This window comes from Amphiura filiformis, chromosome 12 (assembly GCF_039555335.1).
Source record: "Amphiura filiformis chromosome 12, Afil_fr2py, whole genome shotgun sequence".
NCBI lineage: Eukaryota > Metazoa > Echinodermata > Ophiuroidea > Amphilepidida > Amphiuridae > Amphiura > Amphiura filiformis.
In genome coordinates, this window is record NC_092639.1 from 32,184,650 (window position 1) to 32,203,225 (window position 18,576).

Below are 18,576 nucleotides of genomic sequence, written 5' to 3' on the forward strand. Positions count from 1 at the left end.
ATCATCCAGTTACATTTCCATTTGCAATTCCTACATTATCGTGTCGATTGCGAAGTTTGACATTTCTTCACAGAAAGGTTGAATCCTCATTATCGTGCAGGCTTCCATCCACTCCAATCATGTCGATCTTCACATCCGGTTTTGCCACCTCGTCGATACCCGAATGCTTTACTATCTCCAAAGATGTTGAAAGGGACACTAAGCCAGTTGAAGGCTGGGAAGCAACAGAAGAAAACTAGAGTCAACAGACGCTGAATACAAGCCGCAATTTGACCCTATAACTTGACCCCTGGGTTACGGATGGGGTCAACTGCTCTTACATTGTGCTTAGGATGTCATAAGAAATATTCCTGGTCAATTTCAGCTTAATCGGAACTTATGCATGGATGTTGATTTTTTAAATTTTTGATTGACCTTTTGACCCCCTTAATGACCTTTGACCTCAATGAAAAAAAAAACCTTATGTACACCGACAAAATGCATTGTTCCAATTTTAATTAAAAAATTCTAACATGTTCAGTTCTTGAGATAAAAATTCTTAAAGTTATTCAGCTAAAAACAGGAAGTGACCCCTTAATGACCTTTGACCCCCCAAAATAAAAATACCATGCATACATCAGGTAACACTAATTCATGTATGATGGTTATATTACTCTGGTCTGTTTACATTTTGAGATAAAAATTTTTTGAACATTTTTGATAATTTTGGTTCTTGACCGGAAGTAACCCCTTAATGACATTTGACCCCAAAACTGTAGACATCCTAAGGACCCTGGCTAATAGCAATGCATGTGTGTTAATGGCGACTCTCTGCTATGTAATTTGTACAGACAGTGATTTTTTGAATATTTTTTACAAATTTTTCAGATTTTGACCGGAAATGACCCCTTAATGACCTTTGACCTCAATTCTTTTTAAGAAGTTTTAAGCACTGCCACATGTTGATTCATATGCATGAGTCACATGATCATTGCATGAAATTTGTGGAAGGAGTAGCATTTTTGTGAAATCACATTTTGACCATTATAGCTAGGTCAAAGGTCACAGCGAGGTCAAAGTCAAATGAAAGGTTTGGCCTAGCCCAATGGTCATTTGGTTCAACTTTGGTTGAAATCTGTCAATCCCTTGCGGAGCTACATGCAGTTGATTGCGGTTGCCAGAAGAAAGAAGAAACTAGAGTCAACAGACGCTGATACAAGCCGCAATTTGACCCCTATAACTTGACCCCTGGGTTACGGATGGGGTCAACTGCTCTTGCATTGTGCTTAGGAGGTCATAAGAAATATTCCTGGTGAATTTCAGCTTAATCGGAACTTATACATGGATTTTGATTTTTTGAAAATTTTGATTGACCTTTTTACCCCCTTAATGACCTTTGACCTCAATGAAAAAAAACCTTGTGTACACCGACAAAATGCATTGTTCCAATTTTAATTAAAAAATTCTAACATGTTTAGTTCTTGAGATAAAAATTCTTAAAGTTATTCAGCTAAAAACAGGAAGTGACCCCTTAATGACCTTTGACCCCCAAAATAAAAATACCATGCATACATCAGGGAACACTGATTCATGTATTATGGTTATATTACTCTGGTCTGTTTACATTTTGAGATAAAATTTTTTTGAATATTTCGGTTTTTGACCGGAAGTAACCCTATAATGACCTTTGACCCCAAAACTGTAGGCATCCTAAAGACCCTGGCTAGTAGCGATGCATGTGTGCTAAAGGCGACTCTCTGCTATATAATTTGTAAAGACAGTGATTTTTGAATATTTTAGCTTTCAGACCGGAAATGACCCCTTAATGACCTTTGACCTCAACTCTTTTTAGCACGGTATAAGCACTGCTACATGTTGATTCATATGCATGAGTCACATGATCATTGCATGTAATTTGTGTGAAATCACATTTTTGACCATTATAGCTAGGTCAAAGGTCACAGCGAGGTCAAAGTCAAATGGAAGGTTTGGCCTAGCCCAATGGTCATTTGGGTCAACTTTGGTTGAAATCTGTCAATCCCTTGCGGAGCTACATGCAGTTGATTGCGGTTGCCAGAAGAAGAAAGAAGAAAGAAGAAGAAAGAAGAATTGAGAAGAGACAGCACAAGCCGACGTTTGACGTCGGCTTGTAAGAACTAGATATGGTTGCGGTCGCCTGCGACCGCGAGCATGCACAACCGCCAGGTATTTTAGAAGGTATTTTGTTTAACACCGGAAGTGACGCCTCATAACCTTTGACCCTAAATAAAAATCAATAATGTAAACGAGATCTGATTGCGTTCGCCTGCGACCGCGAGGATGCACAGCCAGCAGTGACAAATGAGTTATGGCTCCGAATCTGTGAGAACCGGAAGTGATCCCTTAATTACCTTTGACCCCGCAAAAATATTACATAGTGCTTAGGATGTCATAAGGAATATTCCTGGTGAATTTTCAGCTTTATCGGAACTTATACATGGATTATGATTTTTTTTTTTTTATGATTGACCTTTTGACCCCTTTAATGACCTTTGACCTCAATGAAAATAAAACCTTATATACAACGACAAAATGCATTGTTCCACTTTTAATTAAAAAATTCTACTATGTTTAGTTGTGGAGATAAAAATTCTTGAAGTTATTTAGCTAAAACAGGAAGTTACCCCTTAATGACCTTTGACCCCCAAAATAAAAAATACCATGCATACACCATGTAACACTAATTCATGTATGATGGGTATATTACTCTGGTTTGTTTACATTTTGAGATAAAAAAAATGTAAACTTTTTGATAATTTTGGTTTTTTACCTGAAGTAACCCCTTAATGACCTTTGACCCCAAAACTGTAGGCATCCTAAAGACCCTAGATAATAGCGATGCATGTGTGCTAATGGCGACTCTCTGCTATGTAATTTGTAAAGACAGTGATTTTTTGAATATTTTTTACAAATTTTTCAGACTTTTACCGGAAGTGACCCCTTAATGACCTTTGATTCCAATTTTGTGGTATAACTTTTAGACACTGGCTATAGATGATGCATGTGTGTAAGTGACGTCACGGTGCTATGTAATATGTGGGAGGAGTAGCATTTTTAGTGAAAATCCAAGTTTTGGCCATTGACCGGAAGTGGATGACATTTGACCGGAAGTTGATCATGTGACATCTGTGGCACCACCAAACGGTTATACTGACCAAGTATGGTCAACATGCCTGAAAGCATGTGGCTACGATGGCTGATCATAGTGTTGACAGAAGAAAGAAAGAAAGAAGAAGAACGCGGTAAAAAGAATGCACATCGCCGATGGCGGATGTGCAAGAAAGAAGAAAGAAGAATTGAGAAGAGACAGAACAAGCCGACATCCGTCGTCGGCTTGTAATAACCAATTGTCGGCTTCCACTTCATCGGCGTTAGTTTTGCTTTGAAGAAAAAGAAATCAGTCACTATTTAAGGGTCTCGTAGCAGTAGTGCAGCTTTGAGGTTTGTCGGCGGGGAAACCCTATGTGAGCGGGTGCTCAAATTCCAAATTAAAAGCACAATTATATGTCGGGATAAATACTGTGTGCATGTGGGGCAGGGACCAAAATTCACGAAAAAGAACAGTTACCATGGTTACGACGTTAGAAAAGGAAATTTAACCCCGTAAATGTTCATCCTTTGAACAATGTCATATAGATGAAATCTCAATGTTTATCAACAAAGGCAAGGGACTGGTATATCTATATGATTGAGCGAACTGCATACAACCACTGCACCGTTCAATAGCCGTATCGTGATGTGGCGCGAGTTTTAAAAGCACGGTCCCTGAACAAAATGGAACAAAATATGATACGCTCGCATACTGCCTGGCAATGAACAATGGGAATTGTGATGATGCGCGTGCATCCTGCCAGGCAATGACGATTATGACGTCACAGGTCAACTCATAGAAGCTCATGAGCGCAACTTTAGGTCAACTTTTGAGCTATATTTGTTAAATAGAGGTTAATGGACTGTGTCGTCAGAAATGAGGTCGGCTCTCAACACGCGATATTCAAAATTCCCGCGCCGAAATTGCCGGTGGCACTGACGTCATGGTTATTTGTGCTCATTATCATGATTATTGTCGTCAGCCTTCATTGTGTTACTGGGACGTCATTGCCACAGGCAATTTCGGTGCTCGGGAAATTTGAATATCGCGTGGTGAGAGACGGCTGTTCTTGTTCGTTTTTAAGGTCAATGTGAGTTTGTTTTAAATAAAATCACGTGATTCGTGCTTGATAATTATTTTTCTAACATAAGGCATAATGTTGTGATTGCCGGAGACGTCCTATAAGTCAAATGTTCAAAAACTACGTTTATGCAAGAATCGATTCTCACCGAATTTTGCAGGCCTGGGAGTAATGAACTTATTGATTTATATGTACACTTACTTCTCTTTTGACTGTGATTTTTCTTCACCCTCTTTAGTCGAATCTTCCACTTCAGTAACTGTTGTATTTCTACTATCTTGTGTTGGCGGTTTTCCACCGTTTCCTACCTTTCCTATCGGTCCTCTAGTTTGCGATTCAATCCTGTTGTGAATGACAAAACAAGTATCGACCGAAATTCAATGTACATGATGTAAAATCATCTGAATTTAGTATTTCATCGACAAAATCAATTTCTATACTTTCTTAGCAACATGAAAGATGCCCATTCCTTTTTATTGATAGTTAATCTGAAAAATATCTTAACTGAGTGAGTGTAGAAAACGTCATCGCAATATGATTTCTTAATTTAGGAATAGTGCTAGTTTTCCACTTTTGTACCATATTTCACCAGTGTAGCTTGAATATGGTAACATTTTTCGCGCGATTCTCGCGCATTTGTACCATAAACTTACTTTGTCGCCAAAAAGTGCTACATTCACTCAGTACTTCAAGAAAAAATGTTCACCCGCCTTGTCAAAAGGAAAACTCCGCCACTGGTATTAATAATTTGTTCCAAAAAAGTGTATTTTGAGGGCGCTACCATGAGTTTTAGTCATCACCATGATCACCAAGCAAGGACAGGCGTGACATCGACAGAACTCGCATAACCATGATAACCTGTGCAATTCGCGCAAAGCGCGGCGTGTTCACGTGCATTTTTGAGTGCTTTGCTGAGGTTTTCCGCTTCAATTATTATAGTTTTATTAAGGGGTTATTGAACATTATTCAAATTAATGACAACCATTATAATTAGCATCTTTGAAATTAATTTTACCCATTAAAATACTAACAGGTATCGATTTTCGGTTTTCAAATAATTTGGAATAAGGAAACCTGTTGAACATCATTTTGCACATTTGTATACTGTGATGTGCCCTGAGTAATTTGATTTAATTTAATTATTTAACTTTGTTTACAAGCTGAAAGTATTTCATGAGATGGGAAACCCCTTGTATTTTGGAATTCCCCAAATTATTGTAAACAAAGTCAGATCTATGTTTGGAACTTGGAAATTCCCAGTTCAGTATATTGCACCATAGTCAGGAAAACCCCCCAGGAAGTGATGTAATGTGAAAGGTGAATGTGTATAATTAATCTTGGGAAATCCCAAGATTGCAGCAATGTTGTGAAAATGTGATTGAAGTAATGGTTTATTAATAGATGATGGGTTTTTTACATGAGTACTGATATAAAAAGCTGGAGGTTTTTGTTGGGACTTGACAGAATGTCATGTGAGATTGAAAACTCCACATGTGTGTGATGGTCTTCGTGCTTCAAAAAAGAAGTACATTTTAACCAGTTTATATAGCCAATAATTGAGCTAATTTTAATACAGCAACGAAGAAGACAGCGAGCACATAAAAGTGCTCTTCCTCATCAAAGGATTAAAAGTTCTTCTGTCAAATTGCTGGAGTTTGCTGGGTTTGTGAAGGCCACACATCTGTCAAAAATCAGCGGAGCTGTGTTAAAGAAACCTGTTCCCTGGAAAAAGAGTGATTGATGGTGAAAGAAACACCATTTTTGGAGAAAGCAGCGCAAGGAGATATATTTGTGGATAAAGCAGCGCAAGGAGATATATTTGTGGAGATAGCAGCGCAAAGGAGATTGGAGGAAGCATCATCATTTTCGTATGAGGATTTTATACGCAAGGATTTATAAATGCAAGTGTACTATGGACTTCGCTGATTTTTGCAGGACAAGTGAATAAGGATATATTACATCAGTCGTCCAGAACATTGCAAGAACTCTAGGATCACCAACAAGAAGGCAGCTGGTTAAGTACTGATATAGTAAAACTGTCATTGTGTGATTTTATTGTATATGCGATATTGTTATTATATGTACCAATCATACTCTGTTTTCAATTAAAGACTTAGATTATGTTAGCTTAATCAAACAGTGTATTTATGTTGTGCATTTGTGTGAGTTCGGGAAAAAGGTGATTTTGGCCTTGAGTCAAGTACGACTCGTAACAAAAATTGGGGGCTCGTCCGGGATAATACACTGTAAAAAAGTTGACATTATTATACTGAGTCTTGAAAGTGAAAGTACAGTATGGCAGAGTTCAAAGCAGAAGAGTTTCTTGAAACTATAGATTGGGAGAAATTTGATAAGTTGAAGAAGCCTGATTTATTAGCATTTGCCAAACATTATGACTTGAAAGTTAAGCAAGCTACAAGAAAGCAAATAATCAAAAATGCCTTGATTGATGTTTTGGTCGGAGAAGATATTTTTGATGAATCCTATTTGGAAGAGAAACTTGAAGTAGAAATTGGTGGGGATTCAGCATTTAAGTTGAAAGAGTTGGAAATTCAATTAGAATTGAGGAAAATGGAAATGGACCAAAAGAAAATGGAAATGGACCAAAAGAAAATAGAAATGGACCAAAAAGAAAAACTGGAAATGATCAAGTTAGAGAATGAAAATAAAGAAAAACAAGAACGGCTAGACATTGAAAAACAAAAACTAGCAATGGAAGACAAAGCACGCCAAGAAAAGATGGCGCTTGAGCACCAAAAATTAGAAACAGAAGAAAAGGAAAAGGTAGCAAAATTGGAACTTGAAAAACAAAAATTGGAAATGGAAGAAAAGGAAAAGTTAGCAAAACTAGAAATGGAAGAAAAGGACAGGCAAGCAAAGCTCAATTTGGAAGCACATTTGAAAGAAAGAGAAATTGAGGAAAAGTACAAGTTTGAACAAGAGAAGTTGGCAAAGCTAGGTGACAAATACTCATCAAGTTTCTCCTCAAAGTCAGGGTTTGATGTTACAAAGTATGTAAAGCTTGTGCCTAAATTCAAAGAGAAAGAAGTTGACGAGTACTTTCAACATTTTGAAAAGGTAGCTACAAATTTGAAATGGCCTCCAGAGCATTGGACCCTACTGTTACAAAGTAGTTTTTGTGGGGAAGGCCAGGGAAACTTACTCAGCTCTACCAATAGAGAAGTGTAATGATTATGAAGAAGTCAAACAGGCAGTCCTTAAGGCCTATGAACTGGTGCCTGAAGCATACAGACAAAAGTTCAGAGATTCAAGAAAGCAAGCAGATCAAACCCATGTAGAATTTGCTAGAGTAAAAGAACAAATGTTTGACAGGTGGCTTGGGTCAAAAGAAGTCAAAGATGATTTCGGCCAACTTAAGCAATTAGTTCTTATAGAAGAGTTCAAGAAATGTGTCCACGTTGACATTAAAACCCATTTGGATGAAAGCGCTAGCAAAATTAAGACGCTAAACGAAGCGGCGACAATGGCGGACGACTATGGCTTAACTCACAAATTGAATGGGAGTAGATTTAGTCATAACAGAAGTTATTCAAACAGGTTCAGCCATAATCAACCTAGAGCAAATCAGGGTGGTACACAAGAAGTGAAACCTCAGTCTAATTCACAGCATAGTGCTGGTGGTAGAGGGACCCCAGGGAGTTCAGGTAACAGAGCAAAATTTGGGACTGAATTTAAAGCCAAAGTAACTTGTACTCATTGTAAGAGACCAGGGCATACGATGACCCAGTGTTATTTCTTAAAAGGCACACAAGACGCACAAAAACAGCAGCAAACTGCTAGTAATACTGTAGGATGTGCAGTGTCACTTGTGTCAAAGAAACAAGTCAGTCAAATCAAGAAACAAGAATTCCCACAAAAGGGAAGTGAGACAGACAAGGTGTGTGAAGAATTTGAACCATTTGTGTTAGAGGGAGTGGTATCACTTGGTGATAATGGTAGTCCAAAGCCCATTAAGATTGTGCGAGATACGTGTTGTGCACGGTCTATGATTCTGGAAGGAACTTTGCCCTTTAATGAGGATAGTTCAGCAGGTAATGCTTTGATCCAGGGTATTGGGATGGAAATAATTAGTGTACCTCTCCACAAAATTAACTTGAAATCTGACTTAGTTTCTGGTCCTGTAACCATAGGAGTTAGACATGAATTGCCAGTCAAGGGAGTGTCCATGTTGCTAGGAAATGATCTGGCAGGGGGGGAAGGTTTTTCCTGACCCAATAGTCACAGATAAGCCCTGTTTACGGGCAATGAGTAAGAGAGCCTCATTAGAAACAATTGAGGACAACCAAATTGATGACTTAGGCTACAATTTGGAAGACACATTTGTGTCAAAGTTGAATGAGAAAGAAGATAAACTTCCTTCTCCTGGGGATAAAAATACCCCTAAAGAGGACACAGCCTCTGAGCATGAACAAATTGGGGAAACCATGAAAGACCCATTAAGTCATGACAAGCTGATTCTGGAGCAACAAAATGACCCAGAACTCAAAGAGATCAATCAAAGGGCATTGACCCTAGAAGAAGCAGAACAAAATTCTGTCTGTTTTACAAACAAGATGGTGTGCTAATGAGAAAATGGCGCCCCCTGATGTACCTGCCGATGAAGAGTGGAAGGTAGTGCACCAAATTGTGGTACCAAAAGTCTACCACACTGAAGTTATTAACATAGCACATGATAGTCCCATGGCAGGGCATTTGGGTGTTAAGAAAACTCATGAAAGAATTCTGAGACATTTCTGGTGGCCCACTCTCAGAAAAGATGTTTCTGAATATTGCAAAACATGTCACATATGCCAAGTAGTAGGGAAGCCAAATCAGAAAATACCTCCTGCTCCATTAAAGCCAATTCCAGCCTTTGATGAACCATTTAGTAGGGTTATTATTGATTGTGTAGGCCCCTACCAAAGACTAAGTCAGGTAATCAATACCTTCTGACAATTATGTGCGCGTCAACACGCTTTCCTGAAGCCATACCCTTGAGAAATATTAAAGCAGTGACTATAGTGAAAGCTTTAACCAAGTTCTTCACATTTGTGGGGCTCCCCAAGTCCATACAGTCAGACCAAGGATCAAACTTTACTTCTGGAGTATTTCAGCAGGTCATGTATCAATTAGGTATAGAACAGTATACCTCAAGTGCTTACCATCCAGAATCACAAGGTGCACTAGAAAGGTTCCACCAAACATTGAAAAACATGATCAGGACATACTGTTTGGAATTTCAGAGGGACTGGGATGAGGGAGTACACTTGTTGTTGTTTGCTGCTAGGGAAGCTGTTCAGGAAACTTTAGGATTTAGTCCTTTTGAGTTAGTGTTTGGACACACAGTGCGCGGGCCCTTAAAGTTGTTGAAAGAAAAGTGGCTCAATGAGAAATCAGATATCAATTTGTTGGATTATGTCTCCAATTTTAAGCATAGGCTTAACAGAGTAACTGATATTGCCAAAGAAAACTTGAAACAGGGTCAGGCCAAAATGAAACAATGGTATGATAAACATGCCAAAGAGAGAGTGTTCAAACCAGGTGACAAAGTTCTAGTACTGTTTCCAATTCCAGGACACCCACTACAAGCCAGATATCATGGCCCATGTGAGGTAGAGTCAAAAGTGGGTGAAGTAGATTATATTATCAAGACTCCTGGTAGACGCAAGAGCAGGCAGTTATGCCACATAAATATGCTCAAAGAGTATGTTGAAAGAAGTGACAGTGGCATTCCAAAACCTGTGTGTACAGTAAAACATGCTGATAATGTAGACAAACATGCCGATGTAGACAAAATCGCCAATGTAGACAAGAGTAAAGATGACAATTCTGATGTCACATTTGACCAGGATAAAGAGCTGGAGCACAAGGAGTATAATGTAAAGTTGAACAATTCTGATGTGCTCACTAATTTGGACTTAAAGTTAGGTCATCTTTCTCAAGATCAACAAAGTCAAATTGCAAATTTGATTCACAAATTTGACAATATATTTCCTGATACGCCAAGTAGAACAAATGCTGCATTTCATGATGTAGATGTTGGTGATACAAAACCAATCAAGCAGCATCCTTATAGAGTCAATCCATTGAAAATGGAACATCTCAAAAATGAGATCAATTACATGCTAGACAATGATATCATAGAACCAAGTAGTAGTGAATGGAGTTCACCGTGTATACTTGTTCCCAAGCCTGATGGTTCATACCGATTGGTCGCAGACATGAGAGCTGCAAATGTTCATTCAAAGACAGACTCGTACCCAATTCCAAGAATTGATGATTGCATAGACAAAATTGGGAATGCAAAATTTGTTAGCAAATTTGATCTTTTGAAAGGGTACTGGCAGGTTCCACTCACAGACCGTGCCAAAGAGATTTCTGCTTTTTGTACACCATTTGGTCTTTACCAATACAAAGTTATGCCATTCGGTTTGAAAAACGCCCCAGCAACATTTCAGAGAATGGTGAACCAAATGGTGGCAGACATAGAGGGATGTGAAGCGTATGTAGATGATTTGATTGTTTACAGTCAAACTTGGGAACAACACATGGAACAACTCCATCAATTGTTTGAGAAGCTGTCAGAAGTACAATTGACAGTCAACCTGGTAAAAAGTGAGTTTTGCCATGCCACAGTCACATACTTGGGATATGTTGTAGGTCAAGGTCAGGTGAAACCTATCAAAGCCAAAGTTGAAGCAATTGAGCAATACCCCACACCTGTAAACAAGAAGGCACTCATGAGATTTCTAGGAATGGTTGGCTATTATAGAAAGTTCTGTCCAAACTTTTCAGAGATAGCAAGTCCTTTGACTGATTTGTTGAAGAAAGATGCAAAATTCATTTGGTCAGAACAGTGTGAAAATGCTTTTCACAAAGTCAAATCGATACTCATGAGTTCACCAGTGCTTACTGCACCTGATTTTCAGAAGCAGTTCAAGTTGACTGTTGATGCCAGTGACATAGGCTGTGGAGGTGTTGTGATGCAAGAGGGTGAAGATCAAATAGATCACCCCATTTGTTACTTTTCAAGGAAATTCAACAAGCACCAGAGAAATTACTCCACAATTGAAAAGGAGTGTCTAGCATTGCTATTAGCATTGCTACATTTTGATGTGTATTTGGGTACCACAGTATACCCTGCGCTTGTTTTCACAGATCACAATCCCCTAACCTTCATCAACAGGATGAAGAACAAAAACCAAAGACTGGTGAGGTGGAGTTTGACCTTGCAAGAGTACAATCTGGACATCAAACATATTAAGGGAAAAGACAATGTAATGGCTGATGCCCTGTCCAGAATTGCATAATAAGGGCTGATAAACAAAAATTTCCTTTAAAAGGGAAGTTGTGTGTGACAAGTAGTCACTGTGTATGATGAGTTAAATACTCAAAGTTGATAATATGTTGAAGTTGATGTAAAAGAAGAAAACATTTAAGAAAGTTTTCATTACATTCGAACTTTCTTCTTTTAAGGGGAGGGTGTGATGTGCCCTGAGTAATTTGATTTAATTTAATTATTTAACTTTGTTTACAAGCTGAAAGTATTTCATGAGATGGGAAACCCCTTGTATTTTGGAATTCCCCAAATTATTGTAAACAAAGTCAGATCTATGTTTGGAACTTGGAAATTCCCAGTTCAGTATATTGCACCATAGTCAGGAAAACCCCCCAGGAAGTGATGTAATGTGAAAGGTGAATGTGTATAATTAATCTTGGGAAATCCCAAGATTGCAGCAATGTTGTGAAAATGTGATTGAAGTAATGGTTTATTAATAGATGATGGGTTTTTACATGAGTACTGATATAAAAAGCTGGAGGTTTTTGTTGGGACTTGACAGAATGTCATGTGAGATTGAAAACTCCACATGTGTGTGATGGTCTTCGTGCTTCAAAAAAGAAGTACATTTTAACCAGTTTATATAGCCAATAATTGAGCTAATTTTAATACAGCAACGAAGAAGACAGCGAGCACATAAAAGTGCTCTTCCTCATCAAAGGATTAAAAGTTCTTCTGTCAAATTGCTGGAGTTTGCTGGGTTTGTGAAGGCCACACATCTGTCAAAAATCAGCGGAGCTGTGTTAAAGAAACCTGTTCCCTGGAAAAAGAGTGATTGATGGTGAAAGAAACACCATTTTTGGAGAAAGCAGCGCAAGGAGATATATTTGTGGATAAAGCAGCGCAAGGAGATATATTTGTGGAGATAGCAGCGCAAAGGAGATTGGAGGAAGCATCATCATTTTCGTATGAGGATTTTATACGCAAGGATTTATAAATGCAAGTGTACTATGGATGGACTTCGCTGATTTTTGCAGGACAAGTGAATAAGGATATATTACATCAGTCGTCCAGAACATTGCAAGAACTCTAGGATCACCAACAAGAAGGCAGCTGGTTAAGTACTGATATAGTAAAACTGTCATTGTGTGATTTTATTGTATATGCGATATTGTTATTATATGTACCAATCATACTCTGTTTTCAATTAAAGACTTAGATTATGTTAGCTTAATCAAACAGAGTATTTATGTTGTGCATTTGTGTGAGTTCGGGAAAAAGGTGATTTTGGCCTTGAGTCAAGTACGACTCGTAACAATACCTTCTCAAGTATTATCATTTGTTTCACAGACTCACGTGATTAACATTGCGTTATTTGAAGGGAGGGAATAATCGATGATGCAGACAACTGTAAGGAAAGTTGTCATAAAAATTACCTAGAAGTTCCGCCGCACAGTGTCGACTTCCTATTCGATAAATATAAATTTAATACTCCGTTGGTGAGCGACGGGCGACTCTTATTTCACCGAACGCAAGAAAAGAAGTTCTATCTGATTGGCTAGCAATCGATCGCTTAGGTCGCTTAGTAGTCAACTACAAACTCAAAACTGAGCATCGTATTCAATTCGATTGAAATCGATATTCTATTATTGCCGTAGATAAAGAGAGTGATAGTGTGTCAATAATGTACATTGTATTGCAGCTGGATTTTACATGCATTCTTTTATATAAATTTTTTCTCAAAGAGTTGAATATGATTAAAATTTTTACTCAGGATTTCAAATTTTTTACCCGCAAATTGCAGTTAAACATATCCACAGCAAAATACAGGTCCTCATGCACTAATTAGTGTATTTAATTTCCAGTTAGTGTATTTAAGATAAAACCTGACAACAAATAAAATTTTCTTGCAATAGAAATATCATATGGGATACTGATATGGTAGGCCGCAACCGCCACAACGTGGAGCTGCTACGCGTAGCTGACTTTTTGCTCCGTGGAGCCAAATTGACCAATCATGATCATGTTAGAGTTTTTCATTGCTCGGAGGTAAAACTGACTAATTAAGTACGACTTACTCATTACGTGAAGCGAATTTATTCATTAAGAATTTGCCAGACGAGCGTCACGTAGTTGCAAGATATCCTCGGTCACGAAAGTTATGATTCAAAAAGTAGTTTATGAAAAGTACGAACTGACTTATTATTAAGATGGACATGCACTCATAAGAAACTCATACAGTATTGTACATAACTATATAGCTAGGCAGAGTGGTGGTAAACTATGCACGCAGTTCTGTGATCTGCAGTGTATCGCCGGGAGCTAATTTGTATAACTTGCGCGGTGTCCCTGCGGAATTCGACCTTCAGCAAACTGCAAACCAGTTCGGATTTACTTTATATACTAGTAGTAGGCCACACATACTGTAGTTACTGTCCGTTTTCCTATACACAATACTCAGTGCGCTCACCATTGACGCGTGACCTCTACAAATAGTGTATGTTAGAAGTATAGGCCATTGCCTAGTTGACGTCACTACTGTGTAAAAAATAACCGGCCAATATTTAAAGTATTCTCTGAAATTCTAGAAAATATAGTTTTGTAACATGTCCTAAATTTTTAGCTAATTTAGGTGTTTGGAAATATTGGTACTTTTGTACCAAAAAATATGAAGAAATTATTTCTAAACCGTGTTAAGTCATTAAGCTTCTCATTTTCAAGAACGCTGGTTAACAATAAGCAGACTATTGTCTCATTTCGTAAACAAAAGCCCACAGTATTGTTACCTTGCGTTCGCTTTATAATCGTTCACCCAACTGAAACTATAATACCAGCTCATTGCTCATTGCACAGGTAAAACAGACACAAGTGCAGTGTGTATTTAACCAGAGAAGATCTGATGTAACATAGTTGAGCCGTTTTCATTGAGTGTTATCTTGGTTTAATAGCTTTTAATAGGGTTTAAGTCCTTCAAAGGTCGTGGTGAGTTCTACTGTAGACATGACTGCATCATGATTATTTTTAAGTCAACAACATTCAACAATATGATCACCGTGATAGTATGAGAGTATCAGTACCGTGGGTGTCAGTGATCCTGGCCTGACACAGTAGACAAACAAACAAACAAACACGCCACACACATGACACATGCATGCATGCAAGGTAACATTGACTATACACTAATCAAACAATGGTATTGATCCTGTACAACTGGTCGTGGTTTATTTACAATCGATTCATTTAATATCCCCATAGTAAACATTCATTTTGGCAAGAGTTTTCTCTCTCTGGAACGAGAATGCATCCACTGGCTCCGCGTAATGAAAAGATCTAACATGATTGGTCAATTTAGCTCCGCGAAGTGAAAAGTAAGCTACGCGTAGCAGCTGCACGTTGTGGCGGTTACGGCCAGCCATATATTGATCATGCGAAAATCGTAAAACATAGAATAGAAACAGTGTGGCAGGCGCTCAAAATCTCAAATTGTATGCTTAGCCTGAGTTGCACGGCCTATCTTGAATAAAATCACCATGCGTAGTTGTTGAAAAACGTGAGGATTCATCGTACTATCACGGCAATTTTAACACGAAGATATAGGGATGTTGACGGTGTGCGCCGTCATCCATCAAAAATATGGGTATAAAATAATAATGTAAATAATAATAATTGTATTGTTTGTACCTGTCTCTCTTCCGAATCCGTCGACATTGAAAGATGACTAAACAACTGATTACACCAAGCGATAAAGTAGCGACCGCTATGCAGATTACCACTATTGCTGCAATAAAATATAATTACAGAAAATGCAAAATACTTCTTTCATAAAACATCAAAGTAAGACACTTCGGGGGGCTGCCAAGTCTTAGATATGGGTTATTCCAGTTGAAATCCTTACACCCCACCCCGCCTTTGGAAGACATGACTATAATCATCCACACATACACAGGGGTGTAGATTTCAAATGGAGTCACCTATTCAGGTAACCCTATTTAAAATTCACACTCCCTTTGTGGAAAATTAAGGTTATGTATTCCATGGGGGTTGTATAGCCCATTGCATTGAATAAATACTGTCGTAATTATATAAATTATTCATGAATGATAATACAAAATTTTCCTGTTTTGGAAAGTAAAAGAGCCAAGGAAATTCTAAGACACAGGTTTGTTATTTTTGTAAATGTGCATGTTCAAAATTAGGTCTTTGAATGATTCAGTTAAAGTTTTTAGGTTCTAAGACTCACGTCTGAGGTCGATGTTTTCAATGTTTTGAATATCGGTCTAATTTTGTGTAATATTGAACAAATAAGGCAAAAAAGTAATTTGCCCTAATTGGGCACTTTTAGAAACACCTTTGATGCATTGGTCTCAACTCATCAATTATTGCTACCAATTTATATTTTGTAGTAATGTTGGTGTTGTTGTTCTTCTTCTCTTCTTGTTCTTTTGCATTGAATCTATGGGAAATAATTTGCTTTTTGGTTTCAAATTTTTTACCAAATATTTACCTTTATTATCTTTCCGTGGCGGTTCTTGTGATATTGGTGTTTCTCGCAAAACAGGCGGTAAATCTGCATCAGACGTCGATCTTGGTATTGACTCCACAGAGACCCTGATAGATGGCGTCGTACTTTGCGAAAATGTTGGTGTCCTGGCTTCTGTGGATGCCGACAGCATAGACAAGGTACTATGCCCTTCATATTTGGTAGATGACGTTGTCGGATTTGTCGTTGGTGGCGCCGATTCTGTATTTACATCAGTTTGGTCCATTATAGCTGAGTATGTCGTAGATACCGTGGTTGCAACGTCATTGTTTGTGATGCGCATAGAAGTTGTATTAGTAGACGTTTTGATGGATGTCACATTGTGCGATTCATCAGTAAAAATGAAAGTATCCGTCGTTATCTTGGACGAGGGTGCAGAAGGTGATGTGATCTGTCTTGTCGTTGGTGGCGCCGCTGTATCAGTTTGGTCAGTTGTAACTGAGTACGTCTTAGATACGGTGGTTGCAAAGTCATCGTTATTAATGGTCATAGAAGTTGTATCGGAAGATGTTTTGCCGAATGTCACATTTTGCGATTCATCAGTAGAAATGAAACTATCCGTCGTTATCTTGAACGAGGAGGACGAGGATGCAGAAGATGATGTGATCTGTCTTGTCGTTGGTGGCGGCGCTTCTGTATCAGTTTGGTCAGTTGTAACTGAGTACGTCATAGATGCGGTGGTTGCAATAGAAGTTGTATCGGAAGTTGTTTTGCCGAATGTCATATTTTGCGATTCATAAGTAGAAATGAAACTATCCGTCGTTATCTTGAACGAGGAGGACGAGGATGCAGAAGGTGATGTGATATGCCTTGTCGTTGGTGGCGCCGCTTCTGTATTTACATCAGTTTGGTCAGTTGTAACTGAGTACGTCATAGATATGGTGGTTTCAAGGTCATCGTTGTTGATGATCATAGAAGTTGTATTGAATGTCACGGTTTCTGTTTCTGTTCCCATGGTTGCGTTTTCGCGTGTTACCTGGCAATAAACTGATATAGATAAATATATATAAGTGTTTCATATTGTCTAATTTACTTATTTATTTTTTACTCATTGGTGGTAGAACTTACAGTATCATGTTTACTTTTCATTGCTAAACATTATAATAATAATAATCGAGGTAGAATTTAGATGCTCTTTTCATTGAAATGACCTGAGAACACTATAATACTCTCTAAATATAACAGAGTGAAAACCTCACTCGCCAAAAGAGTAATTCACTTATAAGACCACTCAAAGAAAAAAAAAGACTCTTTCAAGGAGTTAAATGAAGGACAACTCTAAAAATGTGAGTGTGTTATAAGTGAATCACTCTTTTGGGGAGTGAGTTTTCCACTCTTTTACATTTAGAGAGTATGTTTGTCCCAGAAATATTTCATCTAAATTTTATATTATCTTGCACGGTTGTTTGATGGGATCATTTATTAGTTTTTCAAACAATATCATGTACACCCAAATTTTAGGCTTAAACAGCTAAAGGCGATATCATGCTAATTTGTTCATATGCTTTTGAGTCATTCTCAACTTGAATTTCCCCTCTTTTACAAAATTATTCACCTTTACAGCATTTTTAAAGCTTTTTCGGACATAAAATGTATCTATTAATGCCAAAAATGGTGGCGCTATTTAGTTACTGGAAATTACTCTTTCAAGCTTTTGATACAACTAATTCCTTTTATTGTTTGATGAAATATGTTTATAAAATTTCCTTGTTGCTTGTTTTACCTATTCCAGCTGTATTAATCACCTACCCCTTGCAAATAAAGAAATATGAATTAGAATAAATAGCGCCATCTATAGTTTGCATTTAGTTAATAATGAAGCCAATTATATATACATCAAACAACCGTGCTTGTAGGGCAATTTTGTATACTTATTTTCTAAAAACGCGCTGCTTAAACGCAATTAATGTTATACATAAAATATTGAAATCCTTGTACTGGGGGTCGCCTTACCGCAGCAGCTAAGGACCTGCTCTCCGTTATAAAGATAAAGCATGACTGGAAATGCTAACTTGGACTTCCAGAAGAGCAATTCGTTAATGCCCAAACTAATGGAAGAAGTGTTAAAAAGATCATCCCATGACGTCCTCCTGATAATCTCGTTATGCAGAAAGCGTGTCATGAGCTTGGCGGTGTTACCTAAAACAGGAAAAGTTGAAACAATCTTGCCTGTGACTGATGCTAACTTCCTGGCAGAAGTCTTAGGAAGAAGATCAATCAAAGAAATGATTATAAATCGAAGATGTCCTCAATCCGGTCACAAGATACCTGCAGAGATCCATCTTTACAGTCCCATCCGAGCCATTGCAACTCCTCAGGCGCTGTGCGGGAATCCAAATAGATTTTTCACATTTTGGAACAAGACCATGTGTTAATCAGATCTAACTTTACCCTCTGAGCAATAATAGAACAGCTTCATCAGCAGTCTGGTCCTACTTACCTGCCCAGGAAACCATATGGAAAGATTTCTATACAAAAACGATTCTCTTATAAACCATCATGCGCACAATTTCCACTTCGATACACCTGAGCACACATTTTCGTCCAAAAGCTCTCAAGCAAGCAGT

General features: G+C 38.0%; 1 protein-coding gene across 1 annotated transcript; it reads right to left on the reverse strand.

Annotated features, from left to right (window-relative positions):
• Positions 1-89: 89 nt before the first annotated feature.
• Positions 90-16,985, reverse strand: LOC140165510 (uncharacterized). The gene is made up of 5 exons (XM_072188799.1): positions 15,974-16,985; positions 15,151-15,247; positions 4,392-4,532; positions 3,340-3,398; positions 90-214 (listed from the first exon to the last, which is right to left on the reverse strand). The coding sequence occupies exons 1-5, from the start codon at positions 16,962-16,964 to the stop codon at positions 90-92; spliced, it is 1,413 nt and encodes a 470-aa protein (XP_072044900.1). The 5' UTR covers positions 16,965-16,985.
• Between the last annotated feature and the right edge of the window lie 1,591 nt (positions 16,986-18,576).